This window comes from Macrobrachium rosenbergii, chromosome 55 (genome assembly GCF_040412425.1).
Source record: "Macrobrachium rosenbergii isolate ZJJX-2024 chromosome 55, ASM4041242v1, whole genome shotgun sequence".
Classification (NCBI taxonomy): Eukaryota; Metazoa; Arthropoda; class Malacostraca; order Decapoda; family Palaemonidae; genus Macrobrachium; species Macrobrachium rosenbergii.
In genome coordinates this window covers 60813396-60840043 of record NC_089795.1, presented here as the reverse complement: position 1 = coordinate 60840043, position 26648 = coordinate 60813396, and the positions used below count along the sequence as shown (strand labels likewise).

At 39.2% G+C, this 26648-nt stretch overlaps 1 protein-coding gene across 7 annotated transcripts; it reads right to left on the bottom strand.

Annotated features, from left to right (window-relative positions):
• Positions 1 to 10861: 10861 nt before the first annotated feature.
• Positions 10862 to 26075, bottom strand: LOC136835311 (methyltransferase-like protein 27). 7 transcript variants are annotated; one of them, XM_067098635.1, is made up of 8 exons: positions 25984 to 26075; positions 20909 to 20988; positions 20633 to 20737; positions 19349 to 19500; positions 14854 to 14969; positions 14257 to 14349; positions 13724 to 13836; positions 10862 to 12545 (listed from the first exon to the last, which is right to left on the bottom strand). In XM_067098635.1, the coding sequence occupies exons 2-8, from the start codon at positions 20909 to 20911 to the stop codon at positions 12474 to 12476; spliced, it is 654 nt and encodes a 217-aa protein (XP_066954736.1). In that variant the 5' UTR covers positions 20912 to 20988; positions 25984 to 26075; the 3' UTR covers positions 10862 to 12473. The 7 variants fall into 7 exon arrangements, with proteins under 7 accessions (XP_066954736.1, XP_066954732.1, XP_066954734.1 ...); XM_067098631.1 differs by lacking the exon at positions 25984 to 26075 and adding an exon at positions 23385 to 23520; XM_067098633.1 differs by lacking the exon at positions 25984 to 26075 and adding an exon at positions 23299 to 23372.
• Positions 26076 to 26648: the final 573 nt, after the last annotated feature.

Sequence of the window (26648 nt, the reverse complement as noted above, 5' to 3'; positions counted from 1 at the left end):
TTGATAGTAGGGCTTCCATGCAGGCGCTTGTTGATGCTTCTACCATTGGGATTGCTTCCAGCCATCTTGTGGAAAGGTCTGTGATTGTCAGGAGGTATCTGACGCCCCCTGATTGCGGCAGAGGTCCTACAACGTTTACGTGGATGTGCCCGAAACGCCGTCGTGGTTGAGGGAAGTCTCCGATGCCTGATTCCGTGTGCCTTGTGATCTTACTTGTGTGGCATGGTATGCAGTTCTTCGCCCATCCTCGTATGTCCTTCCTGATCCCGTGCCACATGAATTTCTGTCATCAGGTGCGTTGTTGTTCGTCCTGATGGATGGGACAGCCTGTGGATGATGTTGAATGCCTGCTTTCTTCGTGACGCGGGTATCAGGGGGCGTGGGTGTCCTGTGTTGGTGTCGCAGAGAAGTGTCGATCCGGATTCACCAATTGGCACGTCTTCCCACTTCAGTACAGTAAGTGCCCTGCAGTAGGCTGCTGTTTCCTGGTGTGCGGCCTGTTCCTTCGCGAGGCCTTCATAGTCTATGCCCAGGTGGACTGAATTTATTTCAATCCTTGGTAGGGCGTTGGCTACCCGGTTCTTCTTGCCAGGGACATAACTGATGGTGCATCCGAATTCGGAGATAGCAGCCAGGTGCCATAGCTGTCTTGCCGACCATGCGTCTCCCGCCTTCGTGAACGCATGTACCAACGGCTTGTGGTCTGTCAAGACGGTGAATGGGCTGCCATCCAAGAGGTACTTTAAGTGCCGCACGGCTTGGTAGATTGCCAGCAGTTCCCAATCCAATGCACTGTAGCGGGTATCTGGCAGCTTTAACTTGCGGCTATAAAAGGCAAGCGGGCAGGGGGGGAACCGTCTACTATCTGCTCCAGCACGGCTCCGCAAGCGACGTTGCTGGCATCGATGGTAAGTCTCAGAGGGGTGGTGGGGTCTTGATATATTAAGGTGGTGGCTTTGGTGAGGACTGCCTTCGTCTGTTCGAACGCCTTTTGCTGCAGGGCTTCCCAAGTCAGTGCTTTTGGCTTCCCCGTCAGCACTCCGGTTAGGGGATACATGATGCAGGCGATGTCCGGCACGAATCGTCAGTAGTAGTTGACCATGCCGAGGAACTCCTGCCTGCAGGGACTTGATCGTTTTTGGTGTTGGAAAATCCTTCACTGCATCCACCTTGGAGGCCATGGGGCGGACACCTGTCGGAGAGACCTCATGTCCCAGGAAGTCTACCTTCTCCACTCTGAAGGTACATTTGTCAAATCTGACGACTAATCCGTTCTCCTGGAGGCGTTTCAGCACAGCCCTGTGGCCCAGGTGCTTCTCCGGGGACCTGGAGAAGATTAGGATGCCGTCCACGTAGCAGATGCAGAAAGATAGTTCCCCCAAGATGCTGTCCATCAGGCGTTGGAATGTGGTTCCAGTAGGAGAAGGTATATGTCCCGAATGGCATGATTATGGCTGTCTTTGGAACGTCGTCGGGATGTACTGGCACCTGAAAATAGGACGTGAGCAAATCCATTTTTGTGGATATCTTGGCCCCATGCAGGGCTCCTGTTAGGTTCTGCATGTGTGGCAGGGGATAGTGGTCCGGTGTTGTCACTAGGTTCAGCTGACAATAGTCCCCACAGGGCCTCACGAACCATCTGGTTTCTTCACCATGTGGAGGGGGAACGCTCATGGGCTCGATGCCTTTGTGCAGATACCCATCCTTTCCATCTCGGCGAATACTCGTTTAGCATCCTGGAGTTTCTTGGGTGGCAGGCGGCGGAACTTGGCATGTGTCGGCGGGCCTGTGGTAGTGATGTGGTGATGGATGCTGTGCTTGGCCTGGGTACCTGGCACCTGACGTAGTTCTGGCTTGAAGACATCTGGGAATTTGTGCAGGAGGGCGCTATATTTGTTCGATGAGATGGAACATATGGCGGGCATTCCCTGTCTGGTGGAGAGCGGTCGGGAGCAGCAGGTTCCGGTATCCAGCAGGTGTTTTCGGCCGACGTCTATCAGCAGTCCATGTTGTGCAAGGAAATCGGCAACTAGTAAGGGAAACTTGACATCCACGATGATGAAGGGCCATTCGTATTTATGGCCCAGGATGGATATTCTGTGGATCTGAGTTCCGTAGCAGCGGATGGGGCTTCCATTTGCAGCCACTAGTGCAGCTGCAGCGCCGGACGTGCTGTCATGGTCCTCCCCTGACGGCAGAAATACCGACTGCATAGCCCCCATGTCTATCAGCATCCATCATCCCGATATGGCGTCATGGATGAAGAATCCTACTGGCTGGGATTCTCTAAGGTTTGCGGCCATTGCTGCTATGGGTGGCCGCCTTCCAAGTTTTTTGTGAAAGAACAGGGGGCCCTGCAATTCTTGGCGTCCTTTCCGAACCTCCGATGGAAGTAACACCAGGCTGGATTTGTCCTCATCTTCTGCTGCTGCGGCAGCTCCTTCCTGTATACTACATGTGTGTCCCCCTCCTCGGCTTCTTCTGCTTGCAGGCTGCAGGTGTTGCAGCGTGCTTGGAGGCCTTGGTGGCCTCATGGAGTTTGTGTGCGACGCTCACCAATGCGTCCATTGCGAGCGCGTCTGCTTCCACGATTTGTGCCCTCACCTCCTGCAGAAGGCGCCGCGGGAATATTTCCCACGACAAGCTGATCTCCTTCCTCCATCCGTCTAAGTCGAAGCATGGCAACATCAGGAGACCTTGTAGTTCGTCCCAGGCGTCCCTGGGTGATGCGTCCCCCACAGGCTGGTTCAACAGGTCAAGGGCGCGTTGGGCTCTCTCTGGGATGGGCATGGAGTATGTGTCTATGAGTTTCTTTCATAGGTCTTTGTACTTGACTTTGCCCAGCTGCGAGCAGGACCGGATTTATAGGGGGGCATAGGGGGCAATTGCCCAGGCACCCCCTGTCTGAGGGGGCCCCCCAAAAAGTTTCTAAAATCACTTAGAGAAAAGTATGAAGAGCTGGAGCTAGAGGCCAAGAATTTATGTGGCAACACAGAATACAAATCAGCTAAAGAAAGGCCATGAAAGAGAAATAAGCGATATGATACAAACACAACTTCAGCCTCAGAGGAAGTAGATTTTTCCCCCAGAGAAAAATTCAGATGTGAAACTTTCAATGTCATTTTAGATCAATTGTCTGTTGCCTGACAACAACGGAGGTAGCAAACCAATTGGTGTATGGTAGATTCAAAGTAGTAGTCAATTTATGAACTTTATCTGATGCTGAGATAAAAACAGAGGTTGAGAAATTTGTCAGTGCTTTTCCTAAGGACTTCAATGACAGTAGTGTGTTTGCTGAGGAAATTATCCAATTTGCAGCTTTTGCCAAGCTCAGATCATGTGTCACTCCATCCCAACAGGCAATTTTGTTACATGATGAAGGGCTTGCTGATACCTTTCCAAATGTTAGTGTAGCACTTAGAATATATCTTAGCATGATGGTTACTAATTGTTCAGGAGAAAGGTCATTTAGCAAATTGGCACTAATAAAAATCATCTTAGGACCTCAATAAACTGATGAAAGGTTAAGTGTTTTATGTTCGTTAGATGTAGAAAGTAGTGTTATAAAAAAGATACATTTTGATGATTTAGTTAAAGAATTTACTAAGGTAAGGTGTAGAAGGAGGGAATTTTTGTAGGCACTGTAAAAAAAATTAACAGTAATTTAAAATTGAAGAAATATATGCACCATAATAATCCATACCTTTTCTTGATCACAATTTGCCATATAATATAAACTGAGTAATGTGGCCAAAGTTATTCTTAGTCTATGAAATTCTAAGAATTAAAAAAAAAAAACTTGATTCAAAACCTTACATTACCCATTTCCTCGTTTGATAAATTAATTAAACTTTCTTCTTTATAGATGATTCAATTTCTTTTTGGGGAGGGGGGGGGCCTCCCTAAACGTAAGTGCACCAGGGCCCCTAATTTCTAAATCCGGCCCTGGCTGCGAGTCCAACCATGGGGTGATTCTGTTGAAGACCTCCTCTGGCAGCGTTGTCATGGTGGCGTCCGCTTTGTTTCCCTCGTCTGTAATTTTAGCTACACGGATGGACGTCTGCCCGCAGGAACCAGGATGCGGTATTTTGCCTTAAGAACGGTGGCAGTTTCATCGCCTGGCTTATTGCTGCCGTCGAAGGCGAGAGGGGGATGCAGAGGATGTGTGTGTCCTCGGAACGACTTTTTACCTCAGTGTCTGACATTTTGACTTACACCAAAACGCGAAACAAGCACCGTATTTAGTCCGTTAATGGTGTTTGAGGCTCATCAGAAGTCAAAACTATATGCTGTGTGGTTCCGTTAATGACTTCTGAATACGGACGACGTGAATCGTAAATGGCAAGGCCAAACCATTCGAGAACGCCAGAACGTACCTGAAGAAGGTACGCCGTAATTAGTCCGTTAGTGGTGTGGGTATTCTCCGAGGAAGGAGCTTTCAGAGGTCTAGACTTTGTTACTGTATGGTTCCGTTCAAGGCTCTCTGAAGGTAAAGCGGCCGTAGTGAGTCCGTTAATAGGGAAGCCAAAACTGCTGTGTTTACCGTCGCTCCTTGGGTCACCAGTTGTAAGGTCAAAGAAGACAGAACTGGGTACCGATTGATTTATTATGTTGTTGTTGTTGATTAAGCTGGCCTTATGCCAGTACGGGCTGTTGCTCATAGAGCAGCCCATAAGTAATTTTTTTGATGTGAAGGTGAAATTAAGGATATGTAGGTGAGTGCTTTATTTGTAATTGATGGGCATGCCAGTGAGTGGTGTGAAATGAAAGGTTAACAGGCGAGGTTGCAAACCTCTTTGAGCCCTAAGGCACCCGTCAATTGGGGAGAAAGAGCGATAGTAGCGAGTCCTGGCAAGTGGTAGATGGCCAGTAAGGAAAATGAAATATCAATCATCGGAAAAAAGAAAATCTATGGAGGTTTAATATCATATTTAACTTACTTTGAAAAACAGAAAAAAGCATCGATCTTTTAGTGGTAGGGATCGATGAAGAGAATGAAGAATTTGAAGCTCTAGAGAAAGCAACACAAATAGAAGTAATAGCCTAAGTGGTAGTTAGAGTGACAGTTGAAAAGTTTCAGTCGTTAGACGCGAGGCTGCCGAAAAGAGGAGAAAAGACGAATTTTAGGTGGAGACAGGACTCAGGAGTTAGTAGCCAATCAATGGATTGACTACTATCAGAGTTGCTGTCTGAGGAAATCGTCGGGAATGGAAATGCCATATTGATTGTGGATTTCCTTCAGATAACCATTTAAATGTTTCCAATCGTTTTTTGGGTTGTATCCCCATTTATGCCTCGCATTGTAAACGGTTTTGGTTAGGATGCCAAAGAGGATTGTTGTAGTTAAAAGCAACTTTGGTGTTTGTTCTTCCTGGTTGCCAAGCGATTCGATGACGGGTTGTGGAGTGGGTTGACGAGGAAGGGGAGAGGTTTGAGTTGATTGAGGAGTTGGGTGTGCTGGTTGCTCAGTTTGAGTCTCTTTTCCGTGACACAAAACGGGTTCAAGGTTTGCAGTGGGTTGGGGAGGAGGGGTTGGGAGTATTGGCTGCTCAGCCTGAGTCCCTTTCTCGTGACACAAAACAGGCGCTGCTTCCACCACTTGTTTGGTAGTTATTGCTCTGGGGGTTTCGTTCGTCTAGGTGCCAGTGCTGGTGTAGGAGTTGGTCTTGATGGATTGGCTCTTGCTTTCAACTGTGCAATGCGGGATAGTCGGGCACTGCAACGTTTGAACCGTGCATGATGTTTTTCAGAACAGTTGGGGCACTTAGGTGTCGTAGGTTCCCCTTTTTCAACTTTTCCAGACATAGCTTTGTTTCATGCCTCTTGCTGCAGATGTCACAAATGGCAGGGCCTCTGCAACGGTCCTGGTGATGGCCGTAGCGCTGGCATTTGTAGCACCTGAGAGGCTCTGGGGGTGAATTCCTATGTGGGGAAATATCCCCATATCCTAAGCCATACTTGGCTTGGGACCAGTTCGAGGATCTTCCGGGAGGGTGCTTTATCTCTGGTTAAGCACCTCTCAACATTCACAATATGGGGGAGCTCCAGAAGAGGATCCAGAGGGATCTCTGTTGGGTAGTTACAAATGATGGCCTTGTTTAGCTTCTCATGTGGGCTCAGTAACTGAAATTCTGTGTTGTCCTTCAGGAGGTCGACTGTTGCTCGATCTTTTGGAGTAATGGTGAATTCTCCTCTGTGGTTCGGCCGTGCTAAGATGTTGATGCCAAGGTTGCTTTGTTGAAGGGCCACTACTGCAGATTACGAGGTCCATCCTTCAGCTGGAAACACTCGAAATTTCGGTAATGGAGGGTACTCATTCGTGTCGGAGACTGGAGGGGAGGGAGTAAACAGTGAGGGGGACTGGGGTAGGAAGGAGGAGGAGGAGGACGAGGGTCCAAGGACCTCGGAGGTCGAGGAGGAAGGGTTTGCTAGGAAGAGGAGGACGAAGGGGAAAATAGGTGGGTAGATTGTTGAGGTGTTGCCTGGTCGATTCCGGGTCTCCTCTTCGAAGCAGGAGGGCGAGCTTCGTCCGTAAAGTAACCAGAAGGCGGCGGTCGTTTCTTCTTATGTCGAGTCATGGTATCCAATAGACGTCCACAAGATAAGCGCTTCCAAACGTCAACGACAATCCAACAAAAACAGTTGCTAAGGGTGAGTGATAATCCGTGAAACTGCCGAAAATAGTGTAGGAATTAGCACCAAACAGCGGGGATCTTACTATTACATAAGACGCTGATTTATTACCTGGGCATAAGGTATGCATAGCAGCGTGCAGACGGAAACGTGGTGCCCGACCCCAGGTCTCCGTGATCCGTACGCTGCGTGAGAGCAATTTGTGTTTGTTAACAGTCAATCAAATAACAATAACAAGAGACATAATGTACATACAGTGATAAAATATATATTGGCGAAAAGGCCAGGAAATTCTACGTTCAAATATATACATGAGATTCTTGCTGCGTTAGTAGATGCGATACATGATCGTAATTAATGAGTAAAGAAGACGTCTTGACACGTTCAGTTCAACAATTCATAAAAATATCTAATCATAAGGGTTTATATATTACTTTTGCAATAAAAAAACCAGCTTCAACAACTGTAACGCGTAATCACCGTATATCAGTTATAAGATCTGCTGAATTTGTATTTGGTATGTGTTCATCAACTTTCCTACACCACTGGGTTCAGTAACAATTGATGTTATGATGCTCGTACTAGCCAGGTAGTTTGGCGTGCTGCCACCAGGTTGGCACTGCAGAGAAATTGAGTATGCGCTTGGCGTGACCTGCGATTTTTTATTTATTTATTTGCGCTCATTGTACGGCTTATGACTGCAGAAATAGGCACATGAATGCTTCAAGGGAAAATGGAATAACATTTCACGGATATGCAAAGCATACTGAAGTTAATTTAACTAATATTTTTTGTCAGTCAGATAAATGTCTTATTAGCAAAGATGCGCATACGCTGTGAACATGTCTTATATTTTCAGCATACTATCGGGGCACATAAATGCAGTGGTGATTTCAGTTTTGAAATCAAAACACCGTAATGCTACATATATCAGATAATATAAAGTAAGAAAGATCTTGCTCTTTATTGAACATGCTTGGCAGTAAGTAGGCCTAGAGAAAGCTGGTTCTGGTCTGTCAAGTCTCGTCTTAAGTATGTTTGTTATCGTGATGAATGATGACACCTGCTGTATTTTGTCAGTAATTAAAATTTTTTTGAGATAGGTAGGTGAAGTAGATTTTAGAATTATTGGCAGCTATTTCTTTCTGGCAACCCTGCTGGGTATGTGGAGTGGCAACCTGGTTGGGATGGTTAACGACGGGTGAGTGGGTCTGTCTGAATTTTGAGTTGGTGGGGTTAGGTAGGTTGCGAGCGCTCTTTCTGGGTATTGTGTCGGCGTCTCTAAGTAATTGTGTGGCCGTTCCTCTATCGTAATAAGGTAAGAATTTACAGTCCATCTAGGCATTATTATGGCATCCAAGGACTGACATGTGAAATGTTGAAACCGTTTACCTGTGAGGGAGATGTAGTAGCGTGGCTGAAGAAAGTTAAATTGGTAGCCAAGCCGCAGAAAATTTAGGATGTAGCAAGTTTTTGCCTTTATACGTAGGGGGCGACGCCTTGCCTGTGTATTTAGTGTTAACTGATACAGAACAGTCTGATGCTGATACTATTGAGAGAAAGTGGTATTATTTTACTTATGGACATTAATTGCTTTCAACATAAAATATAGGTTTTTCTGTTGTATTATGATGTGATTTGAATGATTTTGAGGTTTATTTCCATCGGAAATGAATACTTATCCTTCCCCGGCAAATGATATATAAAAAATTAATAAAATTACGACTTGTCAGAATACTGCACCCCGCCTCTCCATAGCTAATACGGCAAAACTGTAATCAGTACACAGTTTTGCCGTATTAGCTATGGAGGGGGTGCAGTATGCTGACAAGTCGTAATTTTATTAATTATGTATACAGTATATCATTTGCCGGGGAAGGATAAGTATTCATTTGCGATGGAAATAAACCTCAAAATCATTCAAATCACATCATAATACAACAGAAAAACCTATAGTTTATGTTGAAAGCAATTAATGTCCATAAGTAAAATAATACCGAGAAAGTTATTAGCTGCGTTTACGGATAGTGAGTTCATACCTTTTGCTAAATTATCACAAAAGAGGTGGACTAATGAACTTGGCAGAGTATATGCTAATGAGCTGAGAAGTTTGGGTGCATTAGCTGGTTTCTCAGGTATTAGCTTGGAGTAGTTGGTTGTTTTATCGTTTGTTAATGGGTTTCCTGATAAAATATCTTGTGAATCACAGCAGACTGACGGTGTTCGCGATATGAATACGAGTGATATCTCATCAAGGGTTAGGCTGTAACTGCAGCAGTAAGACATTTTGGCCAGGCCACTGTCAAACATGAGAATAGTGGACAGAGCAATAGTCATTCATTTGAAGAATTTGGCTTCGGTTGCGAAGGGCCACATATGCCGAGAAATATTGTAATAACGGGCGTAAAGAAATTCTGTTATAGATGTGGTTAACCCAGACATACAGCATCAAGGTGCAATCAGGGAAACGAGCGTCGAGTGACTGGTGTGCCAACAGTTGCCCAACTAAAGGACCAAGGGCGCATTCACTACCGATTAGTGATGTTGAGGTGAACGGTAGTATTGCTAAGACATTGGTTGGTACTGGGTGTGTAATAACTGTTGTAAGTTCAAATATTGTTGGACACTGCAGGGGATAAGTTACATGATGGCTCAAAAGTGAAATGTCAGGTGGAAATTGGAATAGGAGCTAAATTTGACGATGAAGCTGTAGTGAGTAAACAAATCTTACCCATTATTTAGGTGGTGTTGGGTATGGATGCTATTCATCACATGGTTGGTGGTGTAGTTGCAGGTGGGATAGTAGAATTTGGGGTTAGAAGCTGTGTTGTAGTTGCTGAGCAATCAGTAAGCAAAATAGGGTTCACAAATAGAGGAGACTGCTGAAGTAATTAAAGATCATGACTTTAATGCTACATTTGATTAACAATGTTGGACATTGGAATGGAAATGGAAGTCTAGGCCGCCAGTTCTCACTAATGAAATACATTGCTATGAGAAGAGTTTGTAAGGTGACAAGAAACAAGGTTTTGAAGAAGTTGAAGGATGAGTTAGAGGAAGTATTTTAGTACCCTGGAAAGATGTGAAAACGAGTATTATACCCTTGCTGGCTGTTGAATATCCTACCAAGAATAAAATAAGACCGTATTGGATTTTAGAGAATTGAATACTCATGTGAGTTTTCAAACGGGGTGAAATAACTGATGTTTGCAATGAAACCTTCGAGAATGGAGGCAAACAGAGGCTGGAACCATTGTGGACCTAAAATCTGCTTAGTTACAAATTAGAGTAGCGGAAGTGCTTTGGAAGTATCGATTGGTGAAATTATAAAGGTAAAACATATTGTCTGACAAGACTAGGCTTTGGACTGAATTCAGCACTGAGAATAATGGCAAAAATTTGGAAAAAGTCGCACACCGATGATATTCTACTCAGTGAGAGTAAAGTAACCTGGATGAACTTATAAATCATTTAAACGACTATGGGTTAGTTACCAAAACTCCTGAGCCCTTCGATGGTGGTGCTGCGTTGGGACTGAAACTGGAGAAGAATAAGCAGGGAGAACTGTTATTTTTTAGACGTAATAAACTCCTAATTCTGGAAGACTTAACTCATCTTAGTCGAAGGGAATTATTTTTAGTATGTGGAAAGCTGATGGGCCACTACCCAGGGCAGCGGGAGGGTCAGGATGGGAGGGTTTTGCTGGTGCCGAGGCAGTTGATATATTGCGGGAGGTGTTGTTGAGGGTGAGACCGGATGATCCTGTTAAGGGAAAGCGGTATGTTCCTCGGGCTGTCAACGGTAGAGCTTGATGTGATGCAAACAATATTGCATTGGGATTCGCATTGGAGATTGATGGAAATACAGTGGAAGATGCAGCGTGGTCAAGGAAACAATCAGACTTCAATCATATTAATGTAGCTGAATTAGAGGCTGCCATGAAAGGAGTAAATATGGCAATAAGAAGGGGGCTGTCAGAAATTGAGATAATTACAGATTCAGCAACAATTCACTGAACTATACAGAAAAACAAAAATACAAACTTTTTTTTGTTTACAGCAAAAGCTACTAAATAAAAATTTATGAATGCAAAGTGTTTCAGTTTGCAAAACTTGGTTTTTAAGTAACCTTTTTGCGCAGAGGAACTCATCAGTATCAATATGAAACTTGTAAAAATAGCGGGAGAAAATCCTCCACATCAAGGGTTCTGCAGAATAAAACAAAACCAGGAGCTCATATAGGTTTATTGTCGTCCCACATCGATTGATTCTTTCATTCAGCTGCATAGTAATTGCTTGTCTCAAGATAGAAATATTCTTCGATACTTCCATCTTCCTCACACGAAAAAGCATTATATATTTGTGTGTGTGTGTAGATTTACTGTCGTTGAATAACAGGAATAGGTTATTTGATGTTAATTCAATATATCTCAGAGTACTTGAAGTTTCAAATAGAGTACCAGTAATGACCCTTATAAAACTTGGTGGTATTAAAGTTATTAATGATAAATTTCTAACTAAAGTTAAAGATGTGGCAGTTGAATAATGAGTTTATGGGAAAATATTACCAATGGTGACACTATGGAATTTACTTTTTTTTTTTTTTAGCTGCTGTTGTGCAGTTTCTGTCAGTTACCCAAAAGGATTAGGCAGTGCAGCCATTCGTATGGTATTTGATGTTGAATTTCATGATTTGGTCTTATTTTTATTTTTCTGTACTGGTAATAGTGGCTATAATGTTGTGACTGCTGTACATTTTTTATCAAATTTTCTTGTTTTTAAATTAAAAATCTACAGGTGTTCAATATTTTAAATGATCTTTTAGTGTAGTCATTAATTAATGTGATGAGTGCATAGGTTGTATTTATTTTATTTTCTTTAACTTTTAATTTCAGGAACAGCCCAAAGTTAAGTTATATTTGTGCCCAGTGACTTATTTCAATGACATTGACTTGAAGTAAAAGCTGAAATGCTGTTTATTTTTGTGGCAGGGAATCTGTTTATACCATTAAGCTGTGAACTCTTATCAGCTATATTGTCTATACTCTCATGCATAGGAAGTGAAAGATGAACCATTAGATCCGTGAACTAGTGAGAAGCCAAAACAGAGCATTTTGTGGACAACTGGTATAGGGCGCAAGTAATGCAAGAATGGTAATGCTAAGTAACAAATGATGAAGGTAAGTGAAAATATACCTCATTAAATATTCATTTTGAAGATGATTTAGATTGTAAGTGATCTCGCCTAAAGTAAATTTGCTCTTCATGAATTTTTTATTTGAAAATGTCACATTTTTTTCTAATGGTCATTTGATTTACAGATTTAACTTTTCCAACATTTAAGTTGTACTTATTAGACGCTAAGTTACACGGTAAGGACAGCGAATTGAATTTGGTTTGTTTACCCATCCAATTAAAACTTTGATGTAAATGTCTACGAAAATGTTTCACATATTTTCATCATTCACTTAAGTGTAATAAAGCTCTATTATCTGGAGTATAGGGCGTATTAAAAAACAAAGGTATTGCTTCTCTGACATGTTAATGCCTTTCAAGTTAATTGTTGTAGGACAGATCAGCTAAGTTAAACTTCATTTCTTACAAAACATTTATTAATTTGGATTGTTGCTCTGAATGTTAACTGTTTTTCCTAGAACTGTTATGAAAGCAGCAACGAAAATAGGTTTTAAAATGTGAAATTAAAAATGTATAGGTGGCTATGTGCAGCCTACTTTCTGTTGGATAAAGGGTCTTACATTTACTACACAAATTATATGACCATATAATTATCGGAATGTTTTTCATATTCCTTCAAATGTAAGACAAATGTAACAAAAGTACCTATACGACTTTGTAAGTAAAGACAAGTCCATCCTTGTTGAAAGAGTAATTATGGACGGTTTTAAGTTCAACCTGCAATAGAAAAAAAATGTAATTTTTATTTAAAGGTAAGATTTAAGTTTTTAATGCTTACAAATAATGTAATTGAGTAGAGATATAGTTGAAGGCAAGTTTAGTTATATTAATAGAAACCAGTATTAATGCAGATTTGTATTTAGGAACACAGAGTATGAATATTAATTTTCCATTTATCTTAGAAACTTTTCATTTAACCTAGTCCAACTGTACTCTGATCCACCTCTCGACAAATTTTGTTCAGTTGATTTAAACGTACGTTTTCAGAAGATGAAAACTTTTGTAGCCAATCTAGCCTTTGCGATCAATTAAAAACAATTCTTATTCACGTGAATAATGTATGTAGTTTTATAAATTTAATAATTATTATTTTGTTACTTTCATTAAATGGGTTGGTGAAAAACGTGTAGCCGTTATACATTCAAGAAATATAGACAAAGTAAGCTGTTAATTTTATTGGGTGTTCGTAAAGCTAGTGCTCTCATATGTTTGGAATGCGGCAATGGGTGTTGTTGTGACGTCACAAAACGTATGGTAGACGGAGTTTGCGGTGGTAACATTAGTTTGTGGCCGCTGTCGACTAGGGTTTGTTAGTTGGGTTCGTAAGTTTCTCTTTTGTTTATTAAGGTCGTGAGCTGACTTAGGCGAACAATACAACAAGTAAATTAAATAACTGTTATATATTAGTTAGGCTAGTTGTTTATTCAAGTGGTAGCAGAGCGTGGTAACACCACCTGTCTCATGGAAGCCCTGGCCCACCCAATGTAGTTTACGAAGTGTTTCCTTGATCTACAAATATATGGAGACCTCTGCAGAGGTCCCTTTTTTATTAACTTTTTCTCAATCCCTTCAATATATTTCGTTTTATTTATTTTATTATTTATTGTATTGCTTTTTCTCGGCAGTTTTTCTTACAAATATTCATGCCATTCTTGTTTACACGAATTTTTGCTCGTTGTGAATATTAATAAAAATGGAGTCAATTCAACACTTGACACATACTGAAGCTTTTTGCAAAATATCAAGGAGTTGTTTTAATTAAAAGTTGGTCCTAAATTAAATCCTAATTGATTTTAGGTTACTTTATAGACTGAGCACTTTCTTAAACATTTAAGTAAAGATAATTATGATGAATTTAATTATATTGATAATAATGGCTTTGATGTGAAGGTTACCTTAGTCCACGTTCCTTGTTTTTCCATCTCATCCATGTAAGGAATCAATTTGTCCTTGTATTCCTCGACGTAATCTAGGTACTCCTTCCTCATCACGATGATGACAAATCCTCCTTTATGAAGAGAGAAATAGAAAAAATGAGGTAGCAAATTTGTAACTTCGAATGTTTGTCTATAGCAGGAATTGTTCTTCCCAAAACACTAGTTGATTTGATGACAATTCACTCATTGAAAACTTGGACAGTTGGACATTGAAACTCATGTGGTACTCGCTACAAATTGCCATGTTTTAATAGATCCTTTGTTTAATTCATCGTATACCGAAATTTATTGTATACCGAAAAGTTTACATGCAGTTAGTTCTCGTAATATAAATTTATAGAGAAAGTACTTGACAATAGCAGGACTAAATTGACTAAATACATAACTTTATATTTGAAATACTTTTGATGAATTGTTTAAGGTCTAAGAGATAAGGTTTAGATATCAGAAAATCATAGAACAGGTCAAGTTAATAGTTGTGAATAGCTTACCAGACTTTGTTATTCTGATCATATCATCAATGCCTTTGACAGGTATGTGGCCCTCTCCCATGCCACCTGCGATGACTAAGACGTCATAAGTATCTGTTGACAAGGGTTTTAAAGCTTAAACTTCTGCAGAGATTGAATACCCTCAAAGGGTATTCTTTCAACAGAGGCCTTCCATATGTTGAACTCTATTGTAAGCTAACCCAACACAGTTCTCTTTCCACTTCTTTTTATAAGTATTTTCCTAAAAGTTTAGAGAACTTAAAATTGAGACATTGATGCAAACTGCAAACTGAGACAGTAACGCAAATAAGAAAGAAAAGTTATCCGATATATTAATTATCTAAAATCCCATAGACGTATGTAAATAAAAAGAAGCCCAGAAACGTTAATGCGATCTAGAATGCATTTTCCTTTTCTTGACAATAAACAGATCTTTTACTATAGAAACGTAGGCAGAAAGTGTCCACCAGGAATGCAGAGAGAGAGAGAGAGAGAGAGAATGTATATTTACGGACATGAAACAAAATACCTCCTACAAATGACTGACTAAATAAAAGTTAATAATTCAAAATTAGTAATGATCTGAGTCTGCCTTACCTTTGGGGACTGAATTTTGTCCAACTCCAAGGAATTCTGAGTAAGTATTTGTATAGACTCCAGTTTTCTCTAAGAGAGCCATCATGCCCTTCGATGGCTCCAGGGCATCAATGTTTCTGTCAAATTGGATGAGAGATTTTGGTTTAGTTAGCAACAGGTAAACTAAAACATATGATGCATATGAACCACGTACTCTGTGAACACACCGTCGATCGTGCAAACATGAATGACTAAAATTTTACTAAAATCATGCAATCCTTTCACAAAGTATTCAGTGTTTCAGAATGTGACAGGAACTATAATCATCATAGAGATATGTTATTTGATGTTAATTCAGTATATCCGAGAGTACGTGAAGTTTCTAATAGTAATGATGACTTATGAAACAGGATCCTTCTTAGATATTACAGTATTAAAATTGTTCATTATAAATATAGTTCTGAAATACTAGGACTAACTGCTTTCTACTCTAATATACCACTTAATATGGCCTTTGAAGTTATATGCGCGCTGTTTTCGAATATTACAATTATTTATATGGAAGGTAAAGATTTTATTTGTAGTGATCACTTTTTGCTAATAAACTGATTGATAATAAATTTCCAACATGGTTGCTTACAAACGTACACATAAATTTAAATTTAGAAGTATTGTTACCATCCACAGATATTTTTTCAGTAATGAGTGATATTGGTTAACTAAGCTTTGTGATATGTAAGGTTTAGAGTTCGAGTACTCATATATCTTTTACATAATACGGTACGTTAATATTTTTTTATACAACTAATGACTATCACAACCCTTAGTAGATAATATGAAGGTACATTATATATCCTGAAGACTAACAATGTGGTGGTGACTGGTCGTTGTAATTGATTATAATTAGCAAGTAAGTGATAGTTACTTGTATATGTTATTTTAAGTATGATTAATTATATTTGTGTTTATGCACCAATATTTGTATTTCAGATATTGCAAGCAGTCGTGGACTGTACTTGTAATATATATATGTGGGTATTGGTTGAGCATAATGATGGGTGGTATACAAGATGGTAAATGTAGTCATGCACTGTCATGAATTTATGGTGTCCCTCATTGACTCCACTTTTAATTTTTTTGTATTCTTTAACAGAACCTTCCTGTGAAAACCTACAAGTGTTATGGGATACATGTAATAGTGGAAGTTGCGCTCACGTTAAATTTAAATTCTAAGTTGCCATTAGGTCCTAAGCCCAGGTCTACAAAGAAGACTAGGTTTTACAAACAACAACTAGGATTAGAATTAACAAGTAAAAAATACGCCGAAGTGTCTTCGGCGCAGTCGAGTTTTCTTTACAGTGTATAATGCTGTATGAGCAGCGATCCATGAAACTTTCAGCCACGGCCCGGTTTTGGCCTGTCCTATAGCATGGCCAGACACACGATCATGGCTAATTTTAACCTTAAATAAAAAAAAAAAACTACTGAGGCTAGAGGGCTGCAATTTGGTATGTTTGATGATTGGAGAGTGGATGATCAATATACCAGTTTGCAGCCCTATAGCCTCAATAGTTTTTAAGATCTGAGGGAGGACAGAAAAAGTGCAGACGGGCAGACAAAGCCATCTTAACAGTTTTCTTTTAAAGAAAACTAAAAATGGTTATTACCGTTTCATTGGATGCTTTTGGGTTATGTTTTCAGGCCAGGAACAGATGTTTAGGATTATTTCAGTTACTAGGTAAACAAAGGAGAGGCATCAGGCACTATCCTCGATTACCTATGTATGTAGTGTCTCTTAAATCTTCTCTGACCATCTTGTGCAGAATGTTGTCAAGCGTGTATAGACCTGAGCTTATACATCGAAGGGCGGGCGAGGCACACGCTTAGTAGTCTGTATGTTTCAGGTGTTTAGTTAGAAGTCGAACCTCATCTGTTCAGTGTTTTGGAAATACAAACAACATTGCTAGCCCTGCAAGCATTCCAAGAGTATGTGATGGGTCACACTGTGGTATTGATGAGTTACAAGATGACTGTAGTGGCACATGTCAGCAAGCAGTTTCCTGTCAGCCAAATACATTCTGGGCAGAAGGAATGAGGTGGCAGACCAGCTTAGCTGCCGGGATCATGAAGAAGAGACAGCTCAGCTGGAAGCTCATGGGGCTTTGCTTCTCATGCCAATTCATCGGGTAGCTCTGGAAGACGCCTGCCAACACCTTTATAACATCTGGACACAATTATGTTTTCTTCCGTTCAGTCTGATCTGCTGTGTGATCAGTCAAGTATTGATCACAGTGGAGCAAAGAATGACTATGGTAGCGTCTTGTTGGTCTCATGCTGAGTGGTTTCCCGATCTGCTGGCTCTCTTGGGCAAGGTACCTAGAGAAATTCCCCTCTGTCCCACTCTCCTTCATCAGACACTTTCAGAGGCATCACCAGGTCACACAAACACACTGGCTACACCCTTGGAGGCTATCTAGCAGCTCCTGCAAGAAAGAGGCTTTTCTTGCAGGATTGTGCATGAAATGCGAAGGTACTTCTGAAGATCCCTATCTAAGGATTTAAGGCAGGAAAAGAGACTAACTTTGCTGGTTTGTGCTAATGTCACCAGGTGTATTATCAGAGCAGCCTTGATTTATAAAGCTGCTAATCCATGAGCCCTGAAGGGAAAGGATAAATTCAAACTACCTGTCTTTTGTCTGCATAACAAAAGGGCACGGATTACTAGAACACTTTTCTTAGAGTGGTCTTATTGGTGCTTTGTCCCAGAAGTCGACAAATGCCTCACCGCTGATGTATTGCCTTTTAAGGCCTTATTGATAGTGGTCAATGCTCCTGGCTACCCAGAATTCCACCAATTCAACACTAAAGGCATCGAGGCCTTCTATGTGCCCTCCAACACAACGTCTCTAATTCAGCCTCTAGCTCAGTGGGTAATTAGAGAATCGTTTAGACTGTGCAAGACAATCCCATTGAAGAAAACAAAACAAAGATGCAGAAACTGCATGCAGTCATCCTGAAAGTTATCAAACATGAGGCAATAAACTCATGCTGGAAAAAACTTTGGCCAGTGTGTGTCAAAGACTTCACCGAATTTACTACGGAGAATATCAGAGAAATAGTGAAAGAAAATGTGACTATGTCAAAGAAAGTGGTTCGGAAAAGATTCTAAGATATTATCTTGGGGAAATTCAAGATTTAATTGAAACTTCCCCAATTGCGTTGGCAGAAGATGACTTGATGTAGCATACCAAAACAAATGCTGTACCAGATGGTGAAGAAGCAGTGCTTGAAAACAATTTTACTTAAGCCCAAGTTACACTGGGTTTACAACCAGCTCTCGACCACATGCAACCAAAGGTTGCAGAAGGGTCGAAGGATTTTTCTGTTGATCAAGCAACAGGTTGTTGAAGGTCGCGGACCTCCTTACGACCGATTTGGTTGTAAGGAGGAATTCAGTGATGCATCGAATGAGCATTCCTCAAGTAGTGGATATTCAAAGGACAGGGGTCTCTTTTCGGCTGGATGTTAGAAGGACTTACAAAACTCTTGGTCTGTCTGGTTGGTCGGTTATTTCCACCATTAAGCTGGACGAGCTTCTTTGCATTGTTAGCTACTCGTACACCAGTCCATCATTGTCAAGCTTCTCCAAGCTAGACACTGAGGAGGGCTCGACACATAAAACATTTCGTTTCATGAGCTCTACCATACATACATTTGGTTTTATAAGCTTTATATTCTGCACAATTAGAATATCCCTTCCTTATTAAATAGTGCCAGGTAACCATTGACCAACTTCGAAGACAAAGCAGAAATACTCGTACCTCAAAAGGTCTTGTAGACTTGAAACTGTCTACTGATGTTTGTCCTTCTAAATCTAGTCGTGCTGAGCCAGCAAAACTGGGACATTTTCATTCTATTCCTGACCCTATTCCCGTCTATGCGCCCCAAACGAACGAATCGGACACTCAAGCACATAGCAGTAGGATGATCAGGTTCCTTCCATTCATTTAAATAGAATTTGCCAAGCAATGAGGCTGTAAAATCCGGGATATATCTGCTGTAAGAATTAAGATGAAAGATCTAGTGGTATCAAGTATCTATTCTGTTTTGAATAGCTCATATCAGACCTAAGTGCCGCTTTGTCAAAGCGCATAAAAATTCATTTGCTATAATGCAACTCGGAACTTGGCATCTTTATGCTCCTGACACTTTTTGTTTACAGCTTTTTACATAACTTGCATACAATCATACATGGAAACGTACAATCACAAAATGAACATAGGGAATAACCTTCTTGAAAAACGTGAATGATTAGATTATGATCTGTGATTCTACGTTCGAGGTACATAACGATTATTTTGTTTATATTTTCTTGTAGTATAAAATGTTTTCCATAAGAATTTCACGTATTTGTACAAGATAGCAAATTGGTAGATTGATTATCGGAGACCAACAGAACTCGGCATCCATTAATTTTGCCTCCATTGTTTGTCAAGAACAATAAGCGATAACTTACGAGAACCCTTTGTCCTTAAGCAATATACCAACTCTTCCCGTCCCAGCAGCAACATCTATGATTCTGACGATGCCGCGTTTATCCTCAGATATTCTAGCTGCCACCTCATTGGCTGCTATTTCAGGACCTCTGTAGCGTTCAGGACTCAAAATCTGGGAGAAAGAAAGAGAGAAAAAAGGAAAGAGAGCGAACGATTGTGTAATTGTGGTGGAAGTATCAAGGATTCCAAAGTTTTCTTATGTATTGGAAAAATTTCAAATTGAATTACAGAATTGAATTACCTACGTGAGATATGCAGTAATCAATGAAAAGAAAACGAAAAAAAAAGAAATAAACAGGAACATCTTTGGCTCCACTGAAGAACTTTCAGATAGCTATGAAATTAATAGGATAAGACTGATAATGCTATCTTTACCCATGCATTGGTACAAAACACCGTTGCTAAAAATTTGGTAATATTAAATTTAAGTGACTTATGACACTATCATATCATTGTTGTAATCGCTTTATTGATTCGGAACTTTACCGGATATTTTAGCAAGCACTTGCAAAGCGTACTAGCAATAGTGGGACATCTCAAGAGGAAGAAAAAATACTTTTTTTTTTTAATTTATTTTAGATCCCTTAAGTTGCTTTGACACCAGAACTCCAGCAATAGTTCGAACAAAGTACGTCGGTCGCTCTCACGGTTCTTATCAAAACTCAGTGCTGGAACTGATGATTTACGGGAGACTTTATAGCACCCCAGCATTTAGGTTTTTGGTACTGAAATGGCTGTGTTGCCAATGAAGGTACAATATATGCATGTAACCGATTATTTTTGCTGTAACTAATTTTGCTTTATTCCAAAATTAATGCAAAACTTCCAAGTAGGTTTACGTATTTTCTTCAATTCTTGTACAGTAGTGCCCTAGACTAAGACTGAAGATGACAAAAATAAATCTTTTCTGTATTATTATTATTATTATTATTATTATTATTATTATTATTATTATTATTATTATTATTATTATTATTATTATTATTATATGAAAATTTCATATTAAGGAGCACTGAAGGCCAATAATTTGAAAAGGATATTTCCAGAGAATCGAATACTTATATACGAGTGCCGTAAATAGTAGCAGACGAAGTGAATGACATTATGATAATAATAAGTGAGGTTAATCAACACACGCATATATATACTGTGTGTGTGTGTGTGCGTGCGTGCGTGCGTGTGTGTGTGTGCTGAATGTATGTTTCGGTCAAGATTAAAACCACAGAAGGAATAAATGAACTTACCTCGTCATAATTTTGAGCCATGTCAGTATAACTGTCGGCTACTTGATCCGGTGTGATCCCCGGTTCGTGACAACGGTAGTTGGCCTTGTATGCGGTTTTGTCGTCCTTGAGAAAAATTTAGATTTAAAAAAAATGCGATGGTGTAACACATCACCAATTGTTTCATTCCAGATTAAATATGGCACCACTCTTTATATTCCAGATCTTTGAAAGAGTGAAGAATAACAACAAAATTGTAAAAATCCATATACTTTATAACAAACGATAACTTCTTACCATGTCTCGGAAGAATTAAAATCGACGATAGTAAAACTGATAGATGAGCTGACGACGTGAGTGAGTAAATCTTGCTTGTCCTGTGCCCAAAAGGAATACAAGAGTTAAAAAAAATATAAGAAAGGTAGAGCAGGTATATATCTATGTGCAACTACCAAACTAAGCCCCTAAGTAGCTCATACGTCATAAATACAAACTGAATTTCTTAGGTAGGTTACTTAAAATATTTACCGGACAAAAAACACAAAGTTAAAGTAAGCAATAATGAAATTGTGTCTCAAGGGCAATCAGAGACTTTCTACCTCCGTCCACGTAGCTAATGCAGTTATCTAAATAATCTGCAACATTTCCGTTCTCCTTTTCATGAGTTATTAGACTGATCCACGCACACCACAAAATACCCTGCAGCTTTCCGTTTCCCCGCTCAGCAGGACATCGCAGTTTACTCTGAATGCAAGCAGTGACGAAATCATAAAATAAGATAACCGGTTAACAAAACCTAGCCCCAGAGCCAGACTGGGTTCAACTTTTTTGAAATCTATGATCCTTTGCTCGTGAGAATGAACGCTATGTTGCAATTCGATAAGTTCATTATAATAATTAGAAAATACGCCGTACACAACATTCCATGAAATCACATACGGATATTATACATACATACACTATATATACACATACTGTATAATATATATATATATATATATATATATATATATATATATATATATATATATATATATATATATATATAATATGTGAACAAACGAGAATGAAGGGAATAACGAAGAAAGGATTGCTTCTACTCTACGCAAACATAAACTGAAAGAGCCCGAGAGAAGGAAGTGTTACTGAGTTTACCCTTCAGGAAGTAAAGTCAGATCGTAATCTATGGAGAGCCGTGAGGTCTCCTTACCTTAATGTGGAGTCTTTGTAGCTATCACCAGACGTATGGTAAAATATGATACTTGAAATGGCTCGAGTGTCCCTAAAAGCTTGCCACAAATACTCAAAACCTTAAGGAAAAAGAACTGAAATGGAACCCTCGACTACCCGTACGTGACTTCTAAAGATAAAGCTACACAGAAGATAACACAATCATCTTATATAAACTGGAGATAAGTAATCAAATATGTGGGGGTCTGTCCCCATAAACATCAGGGTTGAGTTTGTTTCTTAATGTTACAGGAGCAAAAATATTAACTCGTCAGTTCAGTTTCAAGAAAACATGAATGAGGTAAATTGAGTCTCTCCTTTCTCTGCTAACTGTCAAACACATCATCCAAAAAGGTTGCCTTTTCCTTTGGTCGTGAGAGCATAAGCCATCTTATTTAAGCAAAAAAAGAACTGTTGAGTTTACATAAAGTGATGATATGACAGTAGCCCAGTATTTAGTTCCTGAATTGTCCTAGTAAGGAGTTCTTTTTTGGTCAAATTATTAATTTTCAGCTGAAGCAGATCCTCCTTGAACCACATGTAGTCGTGGCTTGGTGTAATTTTTCCATGACAAAACGATAAAATCCCTAGTAAGGTCTACAATTGTCACTGAACCAGGCTTAGTCTCGTATACGATAATTAAATCGTCTTTTTAGTATGTTGACAAAAGTATCATGTAAAGGAACAATAGTTTAACTTCCGTAAATAACTGTGACCGCTTCAGAAGTGAAAAATCACGCAAAATTCCATGCTTGCCTGCCGTATATGTAATGTAAATTTTACAAGGGAAGTTTACTTAGTTTTAATCATTACAGAAACAAACTAAAGCTTGGTCAGAAATCCCAGCTGGAGGACTCACTGTCATGTTTATAACACCAGGGATATATTAGTTCTTGTATTGCACCATATGTTAACTCCAAGTGAAAAAAAAAGTAAATTCACTCGTCTTCTTCATTTGCTGGATGAAAAATTCACAAATAATTTGATAATTTTCGGGAAACAAAAGACATTTGAGAAAGAAAGTCACATTTCTTTTGATATCACATTATTTATTTGGAGGACGTATGTTTGACATTCTCTCAAAGTGACTAACGCTGTTAAGTGAATAATAGCTGTGTTTTGCCTGATGAAGTTTCAGCTGTTCAGTATACCAAAACAATTTCCAACTCACCATGTCAAAAGGAACTATTTTCACACGTAAAACAAGGGCGCGACTTACCTTCATTATTTATTTGAGGTATTGCTTTTAACACTGAAATATTCATATTTTCATTATAAGATGAATAACTGATAACCAGCTGTGCTCCCGGTCATCGAGAAATAAATTTCTAATCCTACTGGATAACTGTCATTCAGACTCACAAAAGGAGATAACCATACTTAGCTCTATGTATCTCTTCTAAAGTTATGTTAAAAGAGGAATAGCCGGTTAAAAGAGGAATAGCCGTATCACATACCAGAAGTCAAGCACACCTTAGTTTAACCAGACCACTGAGCTGATTAACAGCTCTCCTAGGGCTGGCCCGAAGGATTAGACACATACCAGAAACGCGATATTCTGAGACAAATTCCACTGAAGGTTCGTTCGTGGCGAAGTGTTGAGAATAACTATCGTAATTCATCGTTTCCTCTGCGTCGTGGGCATTTGTTCACCTTCAAACGGGATCCCATATCATTCAAAATAGTTGACGTCATGGCTGTGTTGAAAGTGTTGGGGAAACGGTTGACTGGTTGTTCAGTACTCATTTTGTCGTTAAAATAAACTGCATTCGGATTTCATTGTCAAACTTATCTTACAAAACAAAAATTACGAAATTCTTTTGGACAATATATAAAAGCTTAAAATTTTATAGCATATAAAATTTTAAGCATATACCGTTAATAAAGATGAAATTTAGACGTACAGTCATCATGTTGTCATTTTAATATAAAGATATCCTACATTCAATATTCGTTTTGCTAACCATCCTGTCAGCGCCCGATATTGGAAAACCACTTTCGCCGTGAACCTGTGAAATAAAGAGGATACAACAAACTGATTGCAGTATGTCCTCTGCGTTTTAATGATCTTTTGTTTTTTTAACTGTAATCCTTACGGCATTCATGACACAAATTTTCGGTGGAAAGAAGATGCGTTATTATATAGCTGTGAACCGAGAATATCCAATGCAATATTCTCGTACTCGGCAGTATTTAAGAAGTCCGGTGAGATGACTTTTAAAATAATGTTAAAGTTATGTAGAATATTTACTAGGGAACCTAGTGTTCATCCGATATTCATATTTGCTACTCACTGATTCAAAGCTGCTTACGAGTCGCGAATTGAAGGACAGAATTGTATATTTTTCGCATATTTCAGGTAGCCTTTGTAGATATCCTCCGAGTTTTGTGCACGAGAGCCTCACGTTATTGTCGTTCATCCTTGTCAAAACTGTAGGTGATTGCTGAACGTATATTTATACAGGTGTTAGCCAGCCACATTCTTATGTTTTGTTACATATCAATCATTGGCGTATGACAAACAGTAAAATGATGTGAAAATATCAACTTACAAGAGTTAGAAAAACGTGTTGATATTACTCAGCAGGAATTTCTCGCTGCTACGTGTTTAAGATTTAAGTGTGTCTTGAAGCATTGGTTTCTGACAATACATGATTCTGGAATGTGTTCACTTAAAGGAATAAGGTCTCCTTGACATTTTGTTTGCAGTATAGTTGGAATTTGTCGATCATTTCTGTACGAGGATTCACTAAAGTTTGTTTTTGAAACCCTATTTTATCTGTAAGTAAACTAGTAAAGAGCCATAATTCAGTTTAATGTGAAAATGAACCTAGTTCCTCGGCATCAAAAGGGTTAAATAAATATCAAGCAGCCTTTGCTTTGAATTCAAGTTTTATTGCGCATCAGTCGTAGAATTACTACCACACCAGTACCAATCAGTTTCCCGAGACTTTTTGGTTAAGCAGCTTGGACAGGTAGTTTAAATCGAAAGAAAGCTCCTGCAAAGTAAAGAACATTGGGTTTGAGAAGGAAATGGAGATTCGAGATGTTACAAGAATTAAATAAAAGGTCGTTCAGCAGGGAATCATGGTAATGACAAGAGTTCTAGTCTAAAATAGCTGAATTGGGTACTTCAAGAAAAACAAGAAAGGCTTTACTGAAAACCATGGAGCAAAACAGAGCTATTTTAGAGCAGTTTTGAAAGATGTACTTGGAAAAATATTTGAAAGCTGTTTTTAGAGACGGTGTGAAGTTGGTATATGTTTTTGAAACAGGATCATTATATGAAAAAAAAAAAATGAGACAGAACGATACTTCTTATGGCAGCAGGTAAATAGCGTTCTTGAGAAAAATGCATTAAAGGCTTTTTTAAATGACGTAAAATAAAAAAGGTTAGGTTTGGAGGCGAGTTGTTTGATAATGTTCATGAAAAAATCTGTTGACTGGGTATTATTAAATATATACAGTATGTATTACAAAAGGATGAAAGAAGGATTGACTAAGGTAGAGTAGTGGAGGATTTAGGCAAGGATTATAGCATAGGTGTGAAGTATCCATTAGTAACTGATTCATTAAATCTTGTAAAGGTGTTGACTAAAGAGGTTTTCCTGGAAAGCTTAGTGTGTGTTCATGTGTATGTGGATGATGATATGTCGATTGGTAATATTTGCTCACTTAAGTAATTTATTTTCATATATACGCTTATTTGTATTCGTCCCTTTGTTTATGTAGCAATTTCTTTGCTCACCTTTCATTTATCATTATTTCCACAGACAATAACAGGTTATTTGCAGCGTCTGTTTGCCTCCCCACCCCTGCTGGATTGGTTTTTACTTATTATTTAGATTAATTCCCCGTGGCTTGTTACTAGAGAGCTGTCCAGTTTCTGTAACCTTACCATGCTCTACTTTTCACCTCTCACCGGAGAACTAATCCTTCGGGCAGGCCTTAGGCATTAGAGCCTAGTAATGTAACGCACTGAATAGCTGATCTTCACGGAACAAATCTCCATCTTTTGTGTAATTTCATACGATTGCGTAACACATTCTCCATGGGACAAAACCACAAGTTATCGATAAAGAACTTCAGTATAGTATCTAATCGTGTCGTTTTTTAAACCAAGACCTTGAAAATCACTTAACCAATTATTCTCCCGGGTTGCTCTTCTGCCAACCCATCGACCTTGCGATGCACTCACGTACCACTGTCCAAGGCCTGTCTAACCGTGACTGACTACTGGTGTCTTCAATTTCGTAAATCGTCTGATGCTCTCTCTCTCTCTCTCTCTCTCTCTCTCTCTCTCTCTCTCTCTCTCTCTCTCTCTCTCACTGTGTGTGTGTGTATACACACATATGTATGTGTGACATATATATATATATATATATATATATATATATATATATATATATATATATATATATACACTGTATGTATATATACATTATAATATATGTGTATATATATATATATATATATATATATATATATATATATATATATATATATATATATATATATATATATATATATATAATCATTTAATCCTTTAAAGATTATTTACAGTATAAAAATACAATACATATCTGTAAATTTTCATATGCATATCAAATATATGGTTTACATAAATTCTTCAGTTTAGCACGTTCAGTAGTACTAGGAAGCCTCTTTCACGTGTGGCTCATAAGCATTTCGGATGAAGATAACTCGGCCCAAACTTCGGGAGGTTGCGTAACTTCCCTAGGCTTGAGAATTGCCGTGTTATATTAGGCTTGCGAATTGCCGTGTTATATTATGTTCTTTTTGAACA

Excerpts from the sequence above, each read along its gene's own strand:
- LOC136835311 (XM_067098635.1), bottom strand. Across the intron at positions 19,501-20,632 it reads TGGCTCAAAATTATGACGAG|ATTTTGAGTCCTGAACGCTA; the intron begins GTAAGTTCATTT and ends TCTTTCTCCCAG. Across the intron at positions 13,837-14,256 it reads GATCAGAATAACAAAGTCTG|GAGGATTTGTCATCATCGTG; the intron begins GTAAGCTATTCA and ends CTCTTCATAAAG.